This window comes from Petromyzon marinus, unplaced genomic scaffold, assembly GCF_048934315.1.
Source record: "Petromyzon marinus isolate PM22_M1 ecotype Great Lakes invasive population unplaced genomic scaffold, UKy_Petmar_22M1.pri1.0 PM_G_Scaffold_32, whole genome shotgun sequence".
NCBI classification, from domain to species: domain Eukaryota; kingdom Metazoa; phylum Chordata; class Hyperoartia; order Petromyzontiformes; family Petromyzontidae; genus Petromyzon; species Petromyzon marinus.
In genome coordinates, this window is record NW_027422895.1 from 231115 (window position 1) to 253040 (window position 21926).

General features: G+C 46.7%; 1 protein-coding gene across 1 annotated transcript; it reads right to left on the minus strand.

Moving 5' to 3' along the window:
• Positions 1 to 4513: 4513 nt before the first annotated feature.
• Positions 4514 to 21706, minus strand: LOC142915503 (uncharacterized). The gene is made up of 3 exons (XM_076061258.1): positions 21510 to 21706; positions 17904 to 19145; positions 4514 to 4558 (listed from the first exon to the last, which is right to left on the minus strand). Exons 2-3 carry the CDS (start codon positions 19092 to 19094, stop codon positions 4514 to 4516), a joined length of 1236 nt encoding a protein of 411 aa, XP_075917373.1. The 5' UTR covers positions 19095 to 19145; positions 21510 to 21706.
• Positions 21707 to 21926: the final 220 nt, after the last annotated feature.

Below are 21926 nucleotides of genomic sequence, written 5' to 3' on the forward strand. Positions count from 1 at the left end.
TTACATTTAAAGAATTACTAATCTACAACTCATTACTAATCATAACCAATGACTGATTACTAATCGATTATATAATTACAATACCCCCCCTCCGCCTCTAATCACTGCACCTGATATGAGTTAAGTGATGACGTCACCCTGCTGCTCTATATAAAAACCGGGAGCAAGCGAGGGCTTTACCATTCTGGCGAATTGCCCGATGATGCTGGATGTATTTACCAGCGAAACGTCGTACTCAAACTGTAAATGTGGATTAACTCTTCAACACACCGGTGGGCTGAAGTAGTGAATTATTTGTCTTTTGTCAACGTGACACTTTTTTTGCTGATTGGCCGTGTCGGGTGGTGGAGGGTTACGACACATTTATAAATAAACGCGATCTAACCCAAAAACCTTTATTATGAATAATATTGGTCGCGAAAGACTACGTGTTAAACTCACGTCTGGATGTTCGTAACCATCGGTTGAAGCAAACCCCACTGCTGTTGTTGAGACGCTGTGCACCAATAATAGTCCATCACATTGACGGCCTTCCGGCCAGGAAAGTCACAACATTTGCACACGAAGGACGCATTCACGCAAGTACCCCATGCTCCGTTTTGAAGTTTTAAAATGAAACATCTTTGAATTGTGTCGTGTTTTGAATTAGATTATTTTATTTCTTCATTAAAAGCTTGTATCAATTTACATGTGGAAGAATTCATTGAAAAGGACATTTCGTGTGAATTTTCTGTCAAGTAGATGGCCTTGCCGGGGGTTCGGTTCGATGCGGACTTTCACCTGTTTGGGATAGCGGGATCGAGATAAGGCGACACGGAGCTGGCCGTGCGAGAAGACCGCCGTCTGCAGATCGATTCCAACGTAATCGAACGTCTGTCCCTGCGCCTCCGTCGTCCATGCAGGGGGTGCGTAGGTTTGCAGCGCCCCCTGCATGAAAACAACGGAAAGTGCAGCGTTCATCACAGATAAAGTTGTGCGCTTATATTTAAAATGTTATTCTTTTATAAGGTGATGTTGAAATCGGAAAGTGTTTAGCCATTTGATGATTTCAATCAGATTGATTCATTTATTATGCACCACATATCTGAGCTTTTGTGGTCCTGTTGAGCTAAAGTTGGAAAGAGTCCGTGACTATAACTTCGTTCAATATTGTAAATGTGTTTCTATTATTTAGTTATTGTTTAATACAAAGTACTTCAGATAATGGGTTTCAAGATGTACTTGAATGGCACGTTCGTTGTTCCGGTGTTTAATGGCTTGGACGTCATGGCAAATGGCTTTCATCGATGTGGAAGTCAATGGTGGATGATAATTTGACATTTCGGTGTTGATTTGGAGTAGATTGTTTAACTGTTGCATACCGGGTGGTGAAATGCTTTGCCGAGTACCTGAACTGTTTGACCAAGTGAATTCATGAAGAGTTCGATACGAGTTTGAGCGTTAATATTCTTGCGGAACAACAAAGGTCGGATATTTTAAAGATTCCTGATCGTACGTTTATTGCGACAATGTTCATAGGGAACACGTGTGGAGGAGAGTTCCGGGTGAAGTCTTCCCTTACATGGCAACCATGGTGGCTGTCCGCTGATCACTCTCGCTCCATCACAGCTACGAGCTGTAGGGACGGGACGCTCCACCCTGGCGCTGTTTTAATTCACAGCACAAAGAGCGGAGAGCCTCATCCCTGCAGTTCCCTCCTGTTGTGCCGCAGCATTTACCGCGTAACGAGGCAATGTTTTCATGAGCAGTGCGTTCCACTACACACCCACACGAGCGAACCATGTGCAACAGTGTGCGTACTACACTACTATACACTACACTATACACAACACTATATACTAAACTACACTACACTATACACTACACTACTATACATTACACTATACACTCCACTACTATACACTACACTATACACTACGCTACTATACACTACACTATACACTACACTATACACTACACTATACACTACACTATACACTACACTAAACTACTATACACTACACTATACACTTATACACTACAATATACACAACTATACACTACACTATACACTACTATACAATACACTATTATACACTACACTATAATACACTACACTATTATACACTACACTATACACTTATACACTACAATATACACTACTATACACTATAATATACACTATTATACACTACACTATACACTTATACACTACAATATACAGTACACTATACTCTACACTATACACTACTATACACTACACTACTATACACTACACTATACACTGCTATACAATACACTATTATACACTACACTATTATACACTTATACACTACAATATACACTACTATACAATACACTATTATACACTACACTATTATACACAACACCAGGGGTTGGGAACCTTTTTGGCTGAGAGAGCCATGAAAGCCACATTTTAAAATAAATTTCCGTGAGAGCCATATACTTTTTTAACACTGAATACAACTAAATGCGTGTATTTTTAACTAAGACCACCAATTTTAAAATATAAGTCTGAATGTATCCTTTTTAATAACGTTATACCAACAACCAATAATAAATAAAATACTTCTTACCATTCATGCGACTTCTGGTGCTGCATGGTTTTGCTGATGGCTTTGTAGTCTGGTTGATACGTGGTGAGGTTAAGCTTCATGCAGGCGTTGAGGCTTTCATCCGTTAAACGGGATCGTAGGTTGGTCTTGATGTTTTTTAGATGTGAGAACGACTGCTCACATGAATACGTAGAACCAAACATGGTCAATAAAGCAATACTCACGCTGCAGTGTGTGGTATGTGACAGGAAGCGCGTTCCATGTTTTGACAATCAGCTGGTCTGCAGGTTGAAGTTTTTTCATTTCTGTCCACTTGTGTTTGCTCGCCAGCTCTGCTTGCTGTCGTTCAAGTCTTTCCAAAGCTTCATTCAGTGACTTGAACTTATTCACCCACATGTCTGAAGCCTTCAGGTCAGCAACTTCCAGCTCAAAATCTCTGATGGAGACACCAGGGATGTAACTCAGGTCGGCTTTGTCCACTGAACACTCGTGTGGATGAGTGATGAACTTGAAAAGACGAGTGTGCTCAGGAAATTCCCCAAAGCGTGCTTTGAATGGCTGCTGGAGATCAGATGTGAAGCCAGCTAGCTGCTGGAGATCAAAATGTTAAACGGGGTCACTTGCTGTGCACGCATCTTTAAAATCTCTCAGTTTTTCATAGTGCAGTAAACGACCTTTTTCAATATCCACGATGAAGAGTTCCAGCTTGTTTTCAAATGCAAACACTGCTTGTTGAAGGGATAAGACTGTATTTCCAATGCCTTGCATTTTCACATTGAGCTGGTTCAGATGTCCAGTCATGTCCACAAGATAGTACAACTTCAGGAGCCACTCAGTGTTAGCTAGCTCAGGATGCTCGACATCTTTCATTTCAAGAAAATAAATAAATACAAACCGCCACTTCTCTCAAATGTTTCTTGCCGTTGATTTTCACACCTGATGACTGCTTGTGTTGCAGTCGAAACGTCGTGAGAATCCTCTACACTTGTTAAATTAGCGCTCGTTTACCATTGATTTACTTATTGTTACCGAGACTATCCTTGCCAAATTACTTGTTTAAGAGATAGCAACTCGCCAGGTGTTTAAGAGGAGAAACCAAAGAGGCAAATTGTTGGGAGATACGGCCACAGGCCGAAGAGTGACGCACCTTGAATGTCGTCATTCAAGGTGCGTCACTCTACGTATGAATGTACTCGTCGTCACTATTAAATCATTGTTTAGTGTCGAGCAAGGGCGGGCACGTCCAAGTTGTTTCCCACTGAAGCAAGTGAGTGGTGGGTGTTGATTGGTTACTCGCGATGAGCACCTGCCCCAAGTCTGTTATGGCTACACGGGGGGGGTTTCTGTCCTTGCCTTTGGTCAGAATCGGAATCTCAATCAATATTCACACTGGAGGAATACGATGAACTATAAAGCTCGTTCTCACAGATGTTCAGTACCCTTGGTTCGCCTCGTAGACCGCGACCGCTTCGGCCCAAGCGGCTGTGGATGAGGACCTCGCAGGCTTCTCAGAATCCGGAGTCAAAAGGGAGGGAACCGGGGGCGGAGGAAAAAAAAATTGTGAAGCGTGCCACTAAGCACGCTCCTCATGTACAGCTGCAGAGACGAAGATCCCCCCCCTGGTAGCCTTGGGCCAGAGCTGTGCTGAAGACCAGCACGGCACACCGCGCCTGGCCACCTTTGTCTCCCCTACGCTGATGCCTTCAAGGGGAGGTCTCCACATTGGTAATGTTTTAACACGTTGAATCAGATGCTGCAATCGTTTTGAGTCTGAGTGGATGTAGAGGAGGCCCATGACCTTTTAAAAAAAAAACTCAACAACTGGAATATAAATTTGCGCTATTCCTCTAGCGACGCAACAGCCCTGCCTACTACCCACACGGGAATCTACACACACACAGCGACACTCGCTCCACTCGCCATGTCTATGTCTTTCTGTGCAATCTTCTCGTACGAGGTCATTCTTCAGGAATCTTGAGCGTCGCAAGAATGCGGCTATTTGGCTGACGGCACGGCACGTCACGTGCTCCGTGGCGCACGAATCAGAGAGGAGCCCAGCACACGAACCACTAGCACGCGCCTCGCGCACCCTTCTGAACAGACTGTTGGTAGAAGGTGCGCACACACACCCCAACAAATACACTTTATACATGACACGCATGAATACGAATGTAAATACACGTTCTGCCGTCCAAATATTGAATTCAGATACCAAGTTGCAAATTCATCAGAATATTTATTTATACCAATCAATCGCTCACAAAACCACCTACCCACCCTCTCAAGTTCTCACACACACAATAACTCATTCACCAAGCCGTACTGGCCTGCACAGGTGCTTGCTAACAGCACCTGCCCCAACAGTCTGTTAAGGTGCTCGGGGCAGGTGCTCGCTAACAGCACCTGCCCCAACAGTCTGTTAAGGTTGTCGGGGGCAGGTGCTCGCTAACAGCACCTGCCCCAACAGTCTTTTAAGGTGCTCGGGGCAGGTGCTGCGGGATATTTGTCTTTGCGTGAGTGTGTAAATGTGGGAAGCGGTAGTGTCGTGATGAACACACTTCGCCACGAAGTCGGCCAACCAGTTGGATTTCCCGCTCACGGCAAAGACCGGTGACGATTGTCTGAATCGGTAATGGCCTCGCCTATGTCGATCACTGTTACATTGTTTTTTGTAGCTTTGTTTTGGTGATTTTGAAAACGTTTGTTGTAGTACAGAGTTAGCCTGATAACTTTAATCTAAATTGTCTTATGGTTATTGTTTGACTTGCATCCCACTGGGATTTCTGCACGCAGCGTTGAAATACGGTTGTTTTTTTCTGGAAGACTCTGCTGGTTTTTTCCTGGATTTTTCTGTTTGCGCGTAGTCACTTTAAGATGCTTCTTGTTCACGTTTTTGTTTTGTTGCGGTTGCACCCGAGTCAAGAGCCGCACGGCTCACAGGGCTCTACACATGAAACTTAAATTAAACTGAAGACGACGTCTCGCCAGCATGCATCTATCCTCCACGCGTGGTTTCTGTCACGCGACTTCCACGATTTCGCCTGAGAGTCTCCCGCCGCGTGCCCCCATAGGTCTTCTCCATCGGTCGCTCAACTCGCGTGGACCATTCATCCGCGTGGTCCACGTGGTCAAAGAAGAAGTTGGTACCAGCCGAGGCAGCACAACGCCAGTAACACAGACTTATGTTAATGGTCGATAAGAGTGAAGTACAGTACGTCATAACCCACTCATTTCAAATGCTTGCCACATAATTCGTCGCTATTGGTCACATAAAGAACTTGGAATTGCTAATGCTGTACCACCTCAGGTTCTAAGGCAAAGTGAAATGTCTGCTCTGGGCCGGTCAAGGACACCATTTCTGGGATGAAACGATCACATTCACGACACGTGATGAAGCATTTAAGCAGTATGCACTGCTGTAACCTTAGCAGGTACCCACCACAGTCAGTATGCACTGTTGTAGTGAAAGCAGGTACCACCACTTTATGCCCTGATGTAATTATAGCAGGTACCACTAGTTAGTATACCTGCTGTAATTATAGCAGGTACCACTAGTCAGTATACCTGCTGTAATCATAGCAGGTACCACTAGTCAGTATACCTGCTGTAATTATAGCAGGTACCACTAGTCAGTATGCCTGCTGTTATCATAGCAGGTACCACCACAGTCAGTATGCCTGCTGTAATCATAGCAGGTACCACCACAGTATGCACTGATGTAATTATAGCAGGTACCACTAGTCAGTATGCCTGCTGTTATCATAGCAGTACCACCACAGTCAGTATACCTGCTGTATTCATAGCAGGTACCATTACGTTCAGTATGTACTGCTGTAGTGAAAGCAGGTATCACCACAGTATGTACTGCTGTAATCATATCAGGTACCACCACAGTCAGTATGCCTGCTGTAATCATAGCAGGTACCACCACAGTCAGTATGCACTGCTGTTATCCTAGAATGTTAACTAAACGAGCATACATTTTTAACTAATTTAGGATAAACATTAAACTTAATGAGTATGGATAAATAAACTACATTAGCATACAGATTAAAATTAATTAGCATACCAAAATTAGCATAGGACAACCGTTGACCAATCGCTGCGCACCATCGCCGGAGACGCGCCCAGGTTTGCCTCTCGACCAATCGGATCGCTGGAGGACGCCACCATTTTTAATCCCCTACACGCTGACCACCTCGCGCCCATGTGCGTGTGAGTGTTTAGTTTTGTTTTAATTATTTTAATCATTAAAGTTCGCGAGTGTCAAGGTAAGCTCCGTTGACTTTATTTTTTAAAACATTTTCTCAAGAGAACCGTTGTTATTGCTGCTGCTGTTGTTCTGAAAGGCCCGGTACACCCTAAGGCCTTGCCTAGACTAGGACAGCCTTGATGTCACGTGGGTCCACACTCTTTGTGTCTTTCGGTAAAGTCACGGAGGTAGAAAATAAAATTTATTTATTTATTTTATTTTATACCTACGTTAAATTTAATAAAAAAAATTCATTTAATTAAAATGTATTTTATACCTACGTAATTTTTTTTTATAAATGATTCTTTTTTATAATTTAAATTTAATTTTTTACTTACGTTAAATTTAATTTAAATTTGTAATAAATAAAATTTTATTTCATACATACGTTAAATAAAATTAAATGTTTTAATAAATTAAATTTATTTAAATTAAATTTATGTTATACCTACGTTAAATTAAATTTTTAATAAGTTACATTTATTTAAATTTATGTTATACCTACGTTAAATTTCATTTTTTTTAATTAAATGTTTTAATAACTAAAATTGATTTTATTTTAATTAAATTTATTTTATTTCATACCTACACATGTACAGTCATTTTAACTCTCTGACTGCTACAAGGTAAGTGCGGCCTGGAAGCGTATTATTAAGTAATACATTTTACAATTCCTTATAGAGGAACCCCATACTAATGAACTGACTACGTATCTATACAATTAAAAGACCGCACGCAGATATCGCAAAAGCGGACCCTGTTGTCAATGATATAATTTGATGTACATACAGCAGTTGCTGTATGTACATCATTAAAATTACACCGATTGCAATACGTCACCAAAGACACAATTTTCATTTGACCCCCCGTTAACTGTGCAGGTGGCGGGGGTCGAGAGGTGACTTGCACGTGTGTGCAGCTTGTTGAATATTGACGTGCGATGACTTGTGGAGAGGAAGAATGATGATGATGGCGTCTTGAAGTCTGACGTTGTTCTCCGAGTCGTGTAACCTACCGCGTGCCACTTTGGGGATTGCGTAATGTCATTTTAGTTTCCTCCGTGGAACTTTTTATTTTGTTGATCATAACGCTTTAACTAACGTAGGGCGGGCTTGGGAGCGGCGTTGACGATGTGTTTTGGCGTTGCACCAACCCAGCACCTTTGCATTCAGAAGTTGGAGGTGCTTTGATTGTTACAGCGAGAGGTGGAATCATCACCACCATGGGTTTAAGTGGGCACGGAGCCCGTCAAGGGAATGGGTAGGTAGAGGAATGGGGTTGGAGAGTATACACAACTTGCAGTTCTAGTCATTTCAACAATTTATGGGCATGCGCATAATTAACAGTGTCCTGATTGATGAGCAAAACAAAATCGCAATTTAATCATCAATCTATTGTCATAAATGAGTCCTAAATATCAATAGTCATGCTCAAAACCGCATTCCTATTATAAAAAATAATTGAACCCCCATTCATGATGACAATTCAATATGGTCATTATGATGCTCAGAATTACACTTATATTCTCAGAATCATGAACATTTATTAAAACAGCAGTGTGCTCAAAATGCTCATTTAACAATTTCAACATGTACACAATCAATTCCAAGATTCTGATCAAAGTAAGTCCTATGTATCGTGGTGTTTTCATGCTTATCCATTATTGCGCGCCCCCCCAAAAAAATATACAAAAGTCTATTTTTATGTTTGCACGGTGTACAGTCTGGAAATTACCCACATGGCAAATTTCAAGCTTGGTGCGTGTCGAGAAGTACGCTAAACATTTTGAACAGACGCACACATTCACAACTTTGCCTTTAGTATATATGGAGATTGGTAATAAATTGTTAATTTAACTACTTTCATGTTGACGGATTGGAAATAGGAATAGCACTGGCTCACCACAGGGCTTATCGCGTGGTATCTGGGCACTTTATATGAAACGTAAACCCCACAGTTTGTGAGTACAATTCCTCGCAAGTTGCGTCCACAGACACAGACAGACAATGACGCTTCTAGGTAAGAGTAAGAAATGAATCTACGTGTGGAGGAGAGACGAGAGAGCCAAGAGGTCACCTCGGGAGACGGGGCGGCGCGTCAACCTTAGTCACGTGACTGAAGGAGTGTGGGCGTGCCGTGCGTACGTGTGTGTACTGTGTGTGTGTCCCGTGCGTGTGTGTACCGTGTGTGTGTACTGTGTGTGTGTGTACTGTGCGTGTGTACTGTGCGTGTACTGTGCGTGTGTGTGCACTGTGCGTGTGTGTGTGTACTGTGTGTGTTGTGCGTGTGTGTACCGTGTGTGTGTACCGTGCGTGTGTGTGCACCGTGTGTGTGTGTACTGCGTGCGTGTGTGTACTGTGCGTGTGTGTACTGTGCGTGTGTACCGTGCGTGTGTGTGTACTGTGCGTGTTTGTGTACTGTGTGTGTGTACTGTGTGTGTGTACTGTGTGTGTACTGTGTGTGTGTACTGTGCGTGTGTGTACCGTGTGTGTGTGTGTACTGTGCGTGTGTACTGTGAGTGTGTGTGTGTACTGTGCGTGTGTGTGCACCGTGTATGTGTACTGTGCGTGTGTGTGTGTGCACCGTGTGTGTGTACTGTGCGTGTGTGTGTCGTGCGTGTGCACCGTGTGTGTGTACTGTGCGTGTGTGTGTACTGTATGTGTGTACTGTGTGTGTGTGTACTGTGTGTGTGTACCGTGCGTGTGTGTACTGTGTGTGTGTGTACTGTGTGTGTGTGTAACGTGCATGTGTGTATACCGTGCGTGTGTGTGTGTACTGTGTGTGTGTAACGTGTGTGTGTGTACTGTGCGTGTGTACTGTGTGTGTGTGTAACGTGTGTGTGTGTACTGTGTGTGTATACTGTGTGTGTGTAACGTGTGTGTGTGTAACGTGTGTGTATGTAACGTGTGTGGTGGTAGTCTAGCGGTTAGTGCACTGTACTACGAACATAACGACCCGAGTTTGATTCCCACTCACAGCCAACACCCAGTGACGATTATTTGAACCGGTTCTGGGCCTCCCCTAGGTCGACTCAGCCTCAAATGTGTGTGTGTGTACGTACACACACAGTGTGTACGTACACACAATAATGTCCACGTTGTTGCTGAGTTCACGCACCCAAGGGAGGGGGCAATGGAAAATGAATCTAAATCAACTTAAACTCCATCCCCGCTCTGTGACGTCACCACTCAGCATGACCTCATCGGCATGAAGTGCCAGCGGGAGGTGTACCTCGCTAGTGACGTCATGTCACCAAGGTATTCACATTCCCCCAACCCCATCCACGGCGCTCTTAAGCGTGACGTCACCTCCCCTTGGGTCACTGCAGATATCAATCCAGTGGCAATCCTTATTTGGGCAAAAGCTACGCCCAGTGACGGCGGTTCATTAACATAATATATCCGTTGAAGCCGACGGGTTCAGCAGCCACGCCCCATCCCTCGACATATGGCCAGTTAACATTAACATAATTTATTCAGTTACAGAGCTGCTCATGGGAGGGGCGTGTATCTTACCCCGGAAGTGACGTCACGTTACCTGCTTACCCGCGTGACGTCGCGAGGTAACAGGAGGCTGCCGATCCGCGCTTGCACTGAAATCCGAGGTGAGAAATTCTCATGGTGGTGGTGGTCGTTGTTGTTGTTTACCAAGGTAGAGCCTCTCTCTCTCAGGGATGTCAGTTGAGTAGCAGCGAGCATGGGAATCGATGTCCAGGTTGGAACTTTACAACGCGGGGCCTAGCCACGCGGGGCCTTGCCTCCTGCCCTCGCCTGATTGCGTTTACTTTAATTATCTTGCTTAAGTTTAATTTGTCTTCACCCGGCTCGCCACTTTGTAACTTTGTTTCATTGTAAATATTCACGCAGTTTTTATTTTCTTTTGTTAGCAGGCCAAGCCCGCTTGAGCTGCTATACCGCTCTTGTTATCAGAAGCGACCTGCCCGCAACAACACAAGGTGAGGCTTTGTCAACGTGTGTGAATGTTTTGACTTAAAACTTTGGTGACTGCAGGAATTAATATTCTTGGTTCTTTCGGTAAAGTCACGTAGATAGGAAATTAAATAAAAATGACAAAAATAAATTGTAAATAAAGCAAAAAACTCACGTCATTTTGATCGCAACACAAGTGGTCTTTATTTAATGTAATTGTATTATCTGTTATTGTTATTTTCTATCTACGTAACTTTACCGAAAGAAACAAGAATACGTGTGTCAATGTCTATCGGTCAAAGACGCTATACAGAGAGACGCGCAAACTCCAAATATACAGCAGGCGTCAGGGTCGGGATCGAACCCACGACTTCCTGTATACCAGGTGAGGTAGTTAACATCTCACCACGGAGAGAGACACGCAAACTCCAGTTAGCCTCAGCTATGTTCGTTGATCCTCAATTACTTGGTGGAGTGAGGAAGCATTCATGCCAAGCAGATGAAGGTGGCCAGGCATGATTCTAGACATGCCACCGCCTGTTTACCCAGTGACATTGTACAGTTTGTGTTTGCAGTAACGTCTATTAACTCTGTTGAATACGGAGGTTATAGCGTAACAATAGTTTACTTTTGTTTTCCTCTGGAACTCTTTATACGAATGGAAACAGGAAGTTTACACAGCACACACATTCAGCTGAAGTCGGAACTGTTCATCCCAGCATTCAAGGACATCTGAGCCTGGATTCACACCTCTAAGTTGCGATTGAATGTTAATTTATGAATTTCTGCCCAACACAAATAGTATTGTTTTCAACACCCTTTGTTATGTCAGCTGAATTTAGCTCTCATAAATATTCCTTTTGTAGCCAGACCGCCGAAATTGTGTGCTTGGAGTTTTGGGTTAACATTCATTTTGAAGATACGAGGGCTTCCAGGCATATTTATAACCATTTGCCCTCTCATTGTGTGCCATAACAGCCCTGTGATGAATTTGGGAAACGTTTTTACTACATCATGAATATATGAATATAGACGTGTAAGTCACATGTGACTATGCATTCCTCTGTGCCTCGATACTGACGTGTAGATGGTGTGGATATTATTTTTTTCTGTCTGCAGCTGACGCTTCCTCTGACGCTTCCTCCGCAGAATTGGTCTGATGGAGCAAAGGCGCTCAGCACAGCTCGGTAGGACAAGGCTCCAATGCGACCGGTGTGCATACAGCACGGATCGTACTGGAGATTTCACACAGCACGAGAGAACTCACACAGGAGAGAAACCCTTCAAGTGCAGTGTGTGTGGGAAGGCATTTGCACGTTCATCTGCTCTTGTAGAACACCAGAGAACTCACACGGGAGAGAAACCCTTCAAGTGCAGTGTGTGTGGGAAGGCATTTGCACGTTCATCTGCTCTTGTAGAACACCAGAGAACTCACACGGGAGAGAAACCCTTCAAGTGCAGTGTGTGCGTGAAGGCGTTTGCACGTTCATCTCTTCTTGTAGAACACCAGAGAACACACACGGGAGATAAACCCTTCAAGTGCAGTGTGTGTGGGAAGGCGTTTGCACATTCATCTGCTCTTGTAATACACCAGAGAACACACACGGGAGAGAAACCCTTCAAGTGCACTGTGTGTGGGAAGGCGTTTGCATATTCATCTGCTTTTGTAATACACCAGAGAACACACACGGGAGAGAAACCCTTCAAGTGCAGTGTGTGCGTGAAGGCGTTTGCACGTTCATCTCTTCTTGTAGAACACCAGAGAACTCACACAGGAGAGAAATCCTTCAAGTGCAGTGTGTGTGGGAAGGCGTTTGCAGATTCATCATATCTTCAAATACACCAGAGAACACACACGGGAGAGAAACCCTTCAGGTGCACTCCGTGTGGGATAGCGTTTGCACAGCAACAACATCTTCAAGTACACCAGAAAACACAAAAGCATCAGAAGGTCCACAAGGAGTGGAGTCTGAAATCAGCTTGTGAAAGTCAAAGTGCCGCAATAAGCCCATCCCTCATGAAACACGAACCGGAAGAAAATAACAGCTTGGACACTTTTAAAGGTATCGAGGTGAAATATGAAGAGGTGATGGTGAAGAGGGAAGAAGTGATGGTGAAGAGCGAAGAAGTGAAGGTGAAATGTGAAGAAGTGATGGTGAAGAGCGAAGAAGTGAAGGTGAAATATGAAGAAGTGATGGTGAAGAGGGAAGAAGTGAAGGTGAAATGTGAAGATGAAGATTCAACTCCAAAATGGGACCTTCACATCGATGGAGGCAACGTGAAGCAGGAGGAGAATTCTGACTGTGAGGCAGAGCGAGGCAACTCCCAGCAGTTTGTGGAAGTGGAGGTGTGGGTGGACTTCCTCCGAGACAATCCAAAGTCAAGTGGAGACCCGGTAGATGTGTAAGCCAGAGACGATATCGCTCCAATAGATGCACCTTTGTCACAGGCCTTTGATGACAAGAATGTGAAGTTGAACACTCAGCTCCTAGGTTCAACCTGCAGAGTAAGAGCAGCCAGTTTTTGTGGACCTGTGGGTTGGGTCAATCTCTCACCAGGAGCGAGAGCCAATAAGCTCCCAAGCATTCACGATGTTCTCATGATAATTGCTTTTACGCTTTGCTCGCTTAATCGCCTCGGCAACTCGGAGTTTTGTATCTTGTCTGAAACACTCGAAGAGCATCCCCAAGTAGCAGCTGCCCCTGTGTGGCACAAGGTGGTGGCCCTGCACCAGCCTGCATGTGGACAAGAGCCTGTCAGTAGGGGGCGATGATTGATGCGTCATCTCAGTTGTGTAGTTTGTAGGCAATCTTGATTCGAAGCTTTTGTGACTGCAGGAATCCACACTCGTTATTTCGGTAAAGTCATCACGTGGGTAGAAACATATCAGATCACGGCGTTTAGATCACAACACAAGCAATCATCATCAGGTGGGACAACCACAACAAGAAGAAGACGCTGAAGTAGGCGCCTACTTCAGCAGTTTTGTCTTCTTGCTGCTGTGGTTGTCCCACCTGATGACGATTGCTTGTGTTGCGATCTAAACTCCGTGATCTATTATTTGTAGGTAATGTTTATAATTTGCTACATTTTGACCCAGACGCCAGCATGCAACGGCCTACTCGTTTTGAATGACACTACAATAGTACGTTGTACATACACTGTTAAGCAGGCGGTGCATATTTTTAAAATAGCTTGTTAATACGATGTAACCTGATGCAGTATATTTCACTGCAGTAATTCAATTTTGTTCATATGCCTGTCAATAATTACGAATGAATACTTGTCTGTGCGTATTTTAAATGTTATTCTTTTATAAGGTGATGTTGACACATAACCGGCATGCCATAAATAGGAAATTAACTCTGCTTATTCGAATCAATGTATTCATATATGTTGATGAACCGTTTCAAGAAGATTTTGTCTCTAACGGCGACTACAGGGACCACGTGATTGTTTAAAAATGTCTTTGATTATAACTATAATTGCCTACAATTCGTCATGTGTAGCTTATTTAGTCTATAATTTATTCACTACCCAAAATGTATTTACTTGAAAACATAGAGCTGATATTTGTAAGCAATGTCTTTTTTATTTATACGTTTGAAAAAAAATATTTGCACAAATTGAACTTGTTCAGATACAAGGTGAATTTACAAGGTTTTGTAAAAAATCCAATATTTCAGAATTTTGCCTTATGGGAGAATATTTTTTAAAATGTTGGTAAAAATAAAGATTCAGAAATATATATTGTGCCGTGTCTACAATGTTACTGTAAAGTGGAATTGGTTAAAAAAAAATTGATGGTTCAATGAGCCACTCCGTCTATGGGAAAGCTACCCATACGGATGCTTACCTGAAACCGGATTCCCACCACCATCCATCCCAGAAGAATTCCCTCATCAAGACTCTGCACCATAGAGCCCAATGCATATCCGACCAGGAACACATAGCCAGTGAACTCAAGCACGTACACCACGCTCTTAAGGCTAATGGTTACTCCGACTACAATCCGCAAAGCTATCACTCCAACCGTGAAGAAGGACCCTCTTGAGGAGCCTTTCAAAACCATCACTTTGCCCTACATTGCGGGGATCACAAAAAAGATCTCCAAAATCTTGAATAAACACAAGATCCAGGTCCGATTCAACACATTACATAAAATCCGTGATCTGGTTCCGTCTGTAAAAGATGTGATTCCGGACATACAGTACCCTGGTGTCTATAAACTAAGTTGCCTCTGTGGTAGTAGTTACATTGGAGAAACCAAACGACATGTCTCGGACCTCATTCGTGAACACAAAGCAGACCTGAAACACGGTAGGACCAACACCTCAGCCGTGGCAGATCACTGTTATAATTCAGTAGGCTCACATGACATTGACTTCTCCAAGACAGAGGTTCTTTGTAAGCCATCTGGCTACCATGAGAGATTCGTTCATGAGGCTATCCACATATACACAGAGACAATTTCAACCGGGAAGATGGATTCTGGCTTAGCAATCATTGGAAAGATTTGATAAACCATTTCGGGTCTTAATTGATTGTTCACGCTTACGGTGGCTTTCAGACAGCATACATTATTTTGGTCTCCCCCCTCATCTATTCCGAACATAGATGGACTCGTCCTTCTGAACAAACTACCAAATCGCTCTCCGTGGTGCTAACGTTAAAAAAAACCCACCACTTTTTTCAAAATTTCTTGTTGTGGATTTCACACCTGACGACGATTGCTCGTGTTGCAGTTGAAACGTCATGATAATTTTATTGTTTTATATTTTTATTATTTTATTGTTTCCCTTCTACGTGGTGGTGACTTTACCGAAAGAACCAAGAACATTAATTCCTCGCAGTCACGAAAGCTTTAAATCAACATTTATTTTTACTTCGTTAACATCTTTCACTTTCGCACGCCGCTAATTTTTCGCGACAAGAGGTTTCATTACCACAGGTGACACGTGCAGTGGGTCCAAGACGAGGTGAGACGGTTCGCTGGAGGCAACACGTTTATTCAACCAGGGAACCACAGCACAGAGGGGTGACGACCCCTCACAGCCGATAACCTCAGAAGGCAGTCCCTCCACACTACGGTGCCCTTACTCTGGTTCTAGCGCTAACCCTACACTGGTTATGTCTGAACCCGACCCTAGCCAGGGTCACTGGGCTCTTCGCTTCAGGGTCTTCAGGGTAGCGCTCAGAGACTTCTTCAGAGCTTCAGGTGGACGAGGACCGCCAAACCCGTTCAGGGGTCCGGCTTTTATCCCCGTTCCAGGGTCTCTCCGCCCCTGGCCAAGCCTTCTGGAACTCTCTAGGGGGCCCTGGAACATCCCCCAGCCCCCCCCCTGGGGTCTGGGGGCCCTGTTCGTCACACCTGGTCTGTACACCACCCCTTGTTGACGCATGTCCGCTATTTCAGGTCAGCTCCCGTGGTAATACGCATACAGCCCAACAATGGCGCTACATCATCCCCCCCCCCCCCCCCCCGTAGCATCCAGCCGTCTGCTACGTTCACAGGAAGCCCTAGACGCATGCACGAATATGCTCAATGTGCCATGTCATACGTTCGAGCATATGGATGTCCCCGACTTATTTATTACCTTTACATGTAATCCAACTTGGCCTGAGATAAAACAAAAATAATAACTTTCATTCGGCCAGACACCCAGCCGTTGATACGACTTCACAGCCAGGGTGTTCAGACAAAAGCAAGTCAAATTCATCGAGAGCATTCACTGAGAGTCGTGTTTTTTGGAGAAACAAGATGCTGGATGTACTCAACTGAGTGGCAGAAACGAGGACTTCCACATCATAGGGGTTTCCCCTTTTTTTGTGGCAACAAAACTGAAACCTTTTGGCGTCCTCTGGTCGAGCACCAATTGGGTCGAGGCTCTCAAGAAAGCCGTCCCTTGGTGTGGAACAAGCGGTTTCAAGGACAATGCCACATATATATTATCATAGTGCGTGTTTTTTGTTTGCATTTTGACTGCAGGTATTGTGGTTAATGCTGTAATATGAATCCTTGTAAAAAGGTTTCAGTTTTGTTGCCAGAAAAAAGGGGAAAAACCCCTATTATTATATTTTGGTACTGCCAAAGGAGGTCTAATGATGTAGATGACTTCCCCACGCTCATATTTTAATCTGGCTGAAAGAAAAAAATCATCCAATCCAAATCGATGTTATATCTGTCGAGTTTCCAAATCCAGAGGAAGACCCACCACCCAGCCCCACCTCACCACCCTACACCTCACCACCCAGCCCCTCCTCACCACCCTACACCTCATCTGCTCCTCCTCACCACCCTACACCTCACCACCCAGCCCCTCCTCACCACCCTACACCTCACCACCCAGTCCCTCCTCACCACCCTACACCTCATCTGCTCCTCCTCACCCTGCATCTCCCCTCCAGCTGATGTATCTCAGCCATGATGTCGTCTATCTGCTTGAGAATCCGGCACTCCTCCACCCTCTTGAGACTCGCCACCCTCTCCTCCTCCTCCTCCTCCACCTCGTCGCCCGACTTGCAGTCGCCATCATCGGCTGCACTGCGTGATCTCCGTAGTCCCCTCCTCCTCCTCTTCTTCTTCTTCCTCCTCGTCTTCCTCTCCTCCTCGTTCTCCTCCTCCTCGTTGTCCGCCGCCTCCTCCTCGTCTCGTGCTCTGTCGACGCTCGGCTGCAGGCGGCTGGCGCGAAACTTCAGCAGCAGCCTGCGGACGCCCCCCGTAGACTCCACCACCTCCTCCTCGTCCCTCCGCTCCTTCACCTCGTCACCCTCCACCACCACCTCCCCCTCCTCCTCCTCGTCGTCCGTCCGCTCCTTCACCTCGTCACCCTCCACCACCACCTCCCCCTCCTCCTCCTCGTCCCTCCGCTCCTTCGCCTCGTCACCCTCCACCACCACCTCCTCCTCCTCGTCCCTCCGCTCCTTCACCTCGTTACCCTCCACCACCACCTCCCCCTCCTCCTCCTCGTCGTCCCTCCGCTCCTTCACCTCGTCATCCACCACCACCTCCTCCTCCTCGTCCCTCCGCTCCTTCGCCTCGTCACCCTCCACCACCACCTTCTCCTCATCCCTCCGCTCCTTCACCTCGTTACCCTCCACCACCACTTCCCCCTCCTCCTCCTCGTCGTCCCTCCGCTCCTTCACCTCGCCATCCTCCACCACCACCTCCCCCTCCTCCTCCTCATCGTCCCTCCGCTCCTTCACCTCGTCACCCTCCACCACCACCTCCTCCTCGTCGTCCCTCCGCTCCTTCACCTCGTCCCCCTCCACCACCTCCTCCGGCGATGACGATGATGATGATGAAGACGACGACGATGCGTCCGAGAACGACCAACAGCTGGACGACGATGACGACGCTCTCTGCTGCCGGTATTGTTGCTGAATTTGTTTCCGTCGCTGCCGCTGCTTCTCCAGGGCGCGACCCCGGCGCCTCTCGGTGGGCGGCGGTGGCTCAGCCAGCGGCCGCGGCATCAGCGAGGAGAAGTGGAACGTCGCCTCACGCGGGGGCGAGCCCCGCTTGCCCGCGACCGCCGGCGCCGGCGGCGGCGGCGGAAGAGGAGCCGGCGGCGATGGAGGAGACGGAGGAGGCGGAGGAGGCGGAGGAGCGCGGCAGGTAGAGGAGCCCAGGCAGGGATCGGGATTCGGTCCCGCCGGGCAATCCTCCGCCGCCGCCATCTCCCGCCGCTTGCTTAGCGGCGACCGCCCGGCCAAAACCTCCTCCTCTTCCTCCTCCGCCTTCATCGCCGCCTCGGCCTCCTCTTCCCCTCCTCCTCCTCTCGCTCCGCCTCCTCCTCCGCCCCTCCTGCTGCTCCCCCTCCTGCCCATGCCCTGCCACCAAAAGTCGAAGTGTCTCTTCCACGCCGCACACGGTCCAACCGCGGCCTCCCTGCGTCTCTCCGCCTCCTCCTCCTCCGCCTCCTCCTTGCCCGCCGCCTCGTCAGCGCCGAGCGCCGGCCCCGACTCTCCGCCGCCGTCTCCGCGCTCCGGGGCGACCCTCGGGCCGATTCCCGGCGGCGTCGGCGTCGTCCGGGCGCCGCCGCTGCCGCCGCCGCCACCGCCGTGGGAGCTCTCCTGGGGGGGCGCCGCCGCCGCCGGAGTCTCCCGGCGGCGGCGCCCCCCCTCGAGAGCCCGGAACGTCACGGGGCGACGAAGATGACGGTCGCGGCGGGGAGGCCCCGGCGCGGGCCCCGGCCCCCCGGCGTCGTCGCGGAGCGGGCGAGCGACCTTGGAGGGCGCCGCGTGGGACTCGGCTCCTCCTCCTCCGGCGTCTTCCGCGGAGCGCTTGGGCACCCGGATGGGCCAGGAGGAGCGAGCCCTCGCGGAGGGGCCGCCCCCTCCGCGAGGGCTCGTGGCCATGGCCGGGGTCGGGGCCGGGGCCCGGGCTGGGGGAGGCCGTCTGGGAGGCCGCTGGTGAGGGGGGAGGGCCGGAGGAGAGGGAGGAGACGCGGGATCAGATTCCAGCATTCAGCACGCAAACATCCCGGTAGCGGTGGTGTTATTAGTGGTAGCGGTGGTGGTCAGTGATTGTAGTGATGTTGGTAATGGTGGTGATGGTAGTGATGGTAGTGTATGGTAGTAGTGGTGGTGCTGGTAATGGTGGAAGTGGCGGTAGAAGTGGTGGTGGTGATGGTGCTAGTGGTGGTGGTAGTAGTGGTGGTGTAATGGTGGTGGTAGCGTTTCTGGTAGTAGTGGTGGTAATGGTGGTGGTAGTGATGGTAGTGTATGGTAGTAGTGGTGGTAATGGTGGAAGTGGTGGAAGTGGTGGTGATGGTGCTAGTGGTGGTGGTAGTAGTGGTGGTGTAATGGTGGTGGTAGTGACACCCGAGATTGTATACAGGTTAAGGGGGGGGGGGAGAGACAAGAAGGGCCGTGGGGCGGGGGCTAAGTTAAGCCGCCTTCTGTTATGCTGCAGGGGGTTGGGGACGGAGAGATGGCCGTGTGCAGGTTGAAGAGCGTTACACACAAGAACCAGAGGCAGGAGGCAGTAGTTAAGCTGACAAACTGGTTGCCTTGCAGGGTATACTGCTGTAAACTATAAGGCTGCTAAAGTTTAACTTGGGTTTAACTTTATTTTTTTTACCAGCGCGACTTTACCGAAAAAAAGCTAAAGACTATGAATCCTTGCACATCACGAAAGCTTCAAATCTAGCGCCTCACATCGTGTTAGTTTGGCACCGATGTTCGTGCTGATTTTTTAAACTAGATCAATAAAACAACATTGATTACATAATAAAGTATAAAAGCTTTCGTGACTGCATAAAATTACTCATTGGTTTTTTCGGTAAAGTCACGTATGTAGACATTTTATTGTTGAAATACAATAAAATTATATTAAAAAACCAATGAGAAACATTGATTACAGCCCCAGCTCAGGTTTTTTTTTTCCCATCAATGAAACAGCCCCTGGAGTGAGAGCACCTTCCAGGGTATAAACCAACACTGCCGCACGTCTGTCCAAGAGCTGTGTAAAAAAACAATTGAGTTGAAAACAATGTCAAGCCGACAGGGAAAGGGGCTCCTGGCAACTGTGACCACCAGCCAGGTCGATGTGTTGGTAATGAGAACGTGCAATTTTTTTGTCCTTGGAAACACGGTCTATGAATAAAACGAGATATTCTTAACTCTTTCGGTAAAGTCACGTTGAAGGGAAACAATAAAATAATAAAATATATATAAAACAATAAAAATTATCACGACGTTTCGACCATAACACAAACGGTCGTCATCAGGTCGAAACGTCGTGCGAATTTTTTATTGTTTTATATATATTACTATTTTATTGTTTCCCTTCAACGTGACTTTACCGAAAGAGCTAAGAATATGAATTACTGCAGTTACGAAAGCTTCATATCAAAATTCAAAACGAGATACTCGCAGAGTTTACGCTTCTGAATGTGCACTTGTTCAAGCGATTCACTCGGGTCTAAGAGGCAGACGCACGGTAAATTATTGGGCGGCACTTTGTAAGCTCCTAAGGTAGACAAAGCGAGCTTGAACACGACGCGCTCGAGTGAAGTCTTTGAGCGACGCATAGTTCATAGTTCATTTATTTGGTATAGCCCTGTGAGCCATTCGGCTCTTGAATCGGGTGCAACCGCAACAAACAAAAAACATGAACAAGAAAACATCTTAAAGTGATTATGTGACTGTGCAAACAGAAAATACAGGGAAAAAAAATCAAAATATTCCTGAAATAGCACCGAACACCAACGCTGTGTGCAAAAATCCCAGTGGGATGCAAGTCAAATAACAACAACAACCACAAGACAACTAAGATTAAAGCCATCAGTCTAACTCCGTACTACAATAAACAAAGACATGGCCAAAACAAAAAAAACTTTTCGAAATCACCAAAATGAAAGCCATAAATCCAATGTAACAGTGATCATAGGGACTGTGACCGAATTTTTAACAATAAACTACATAAATAAATTATAACACCAAAATTTAGAGCCATAATTTAGGCCACTGAATAGCAGTGGCAGCTAGGGTTGTACAACTCCTCTAGAGCACATTGACCCGCGTGCATTGCAAATAATTCAAGTTTAAAACACGCAGCAAAGATTCGTTACAAAAGCCTAGCGGCAGCCTTCACGCATCCTTTGGAAGCTTGCTAACCCACAACATAACCTAGAGACCATCTTCCAGGTCTCTATGGAGACCATCGCATGACAGCGGCATCTGTAGCCGGCCAAAGTGCCGCCTCGGCCGACTGGGCAATCTAGCCGAGACCGGTGACACTCCCGGAATAGGCCTCAACACGGCACTCACCAGCGCAACGCTGCGTAGGTGTCTGGGGAGGGGGTCTTGAGCTATATCCTCCTTCGTGGTGAGGTTACAAACAAAACAATGTCCTCGTGTGGTCGTGGTGGAGGAGGAGATTCGACGTTCCGTGCCTCGAATCACGGGCAGGCGACTCGGCGGGGCTGTTATCACGTGAGGCCTTAGCAGGGCGCTTTTATAAACCGTAGTGCGGATAGGCGAACACGCAGTGCGAGCGAGGCTCAGATTCTGTAGAATTGATAAACACTGCCCATAGACTAAGCACTGCCCATAGACTCAACACTGCCCATAGACTCAGCACTGCCCATAGACTCAACACTGTCCATAGACTCAACACTGCCCATAGACTCAACACTGCACCATAGACTCAACACTGCACCATAATAGACTCAGCACTGCCCGTAG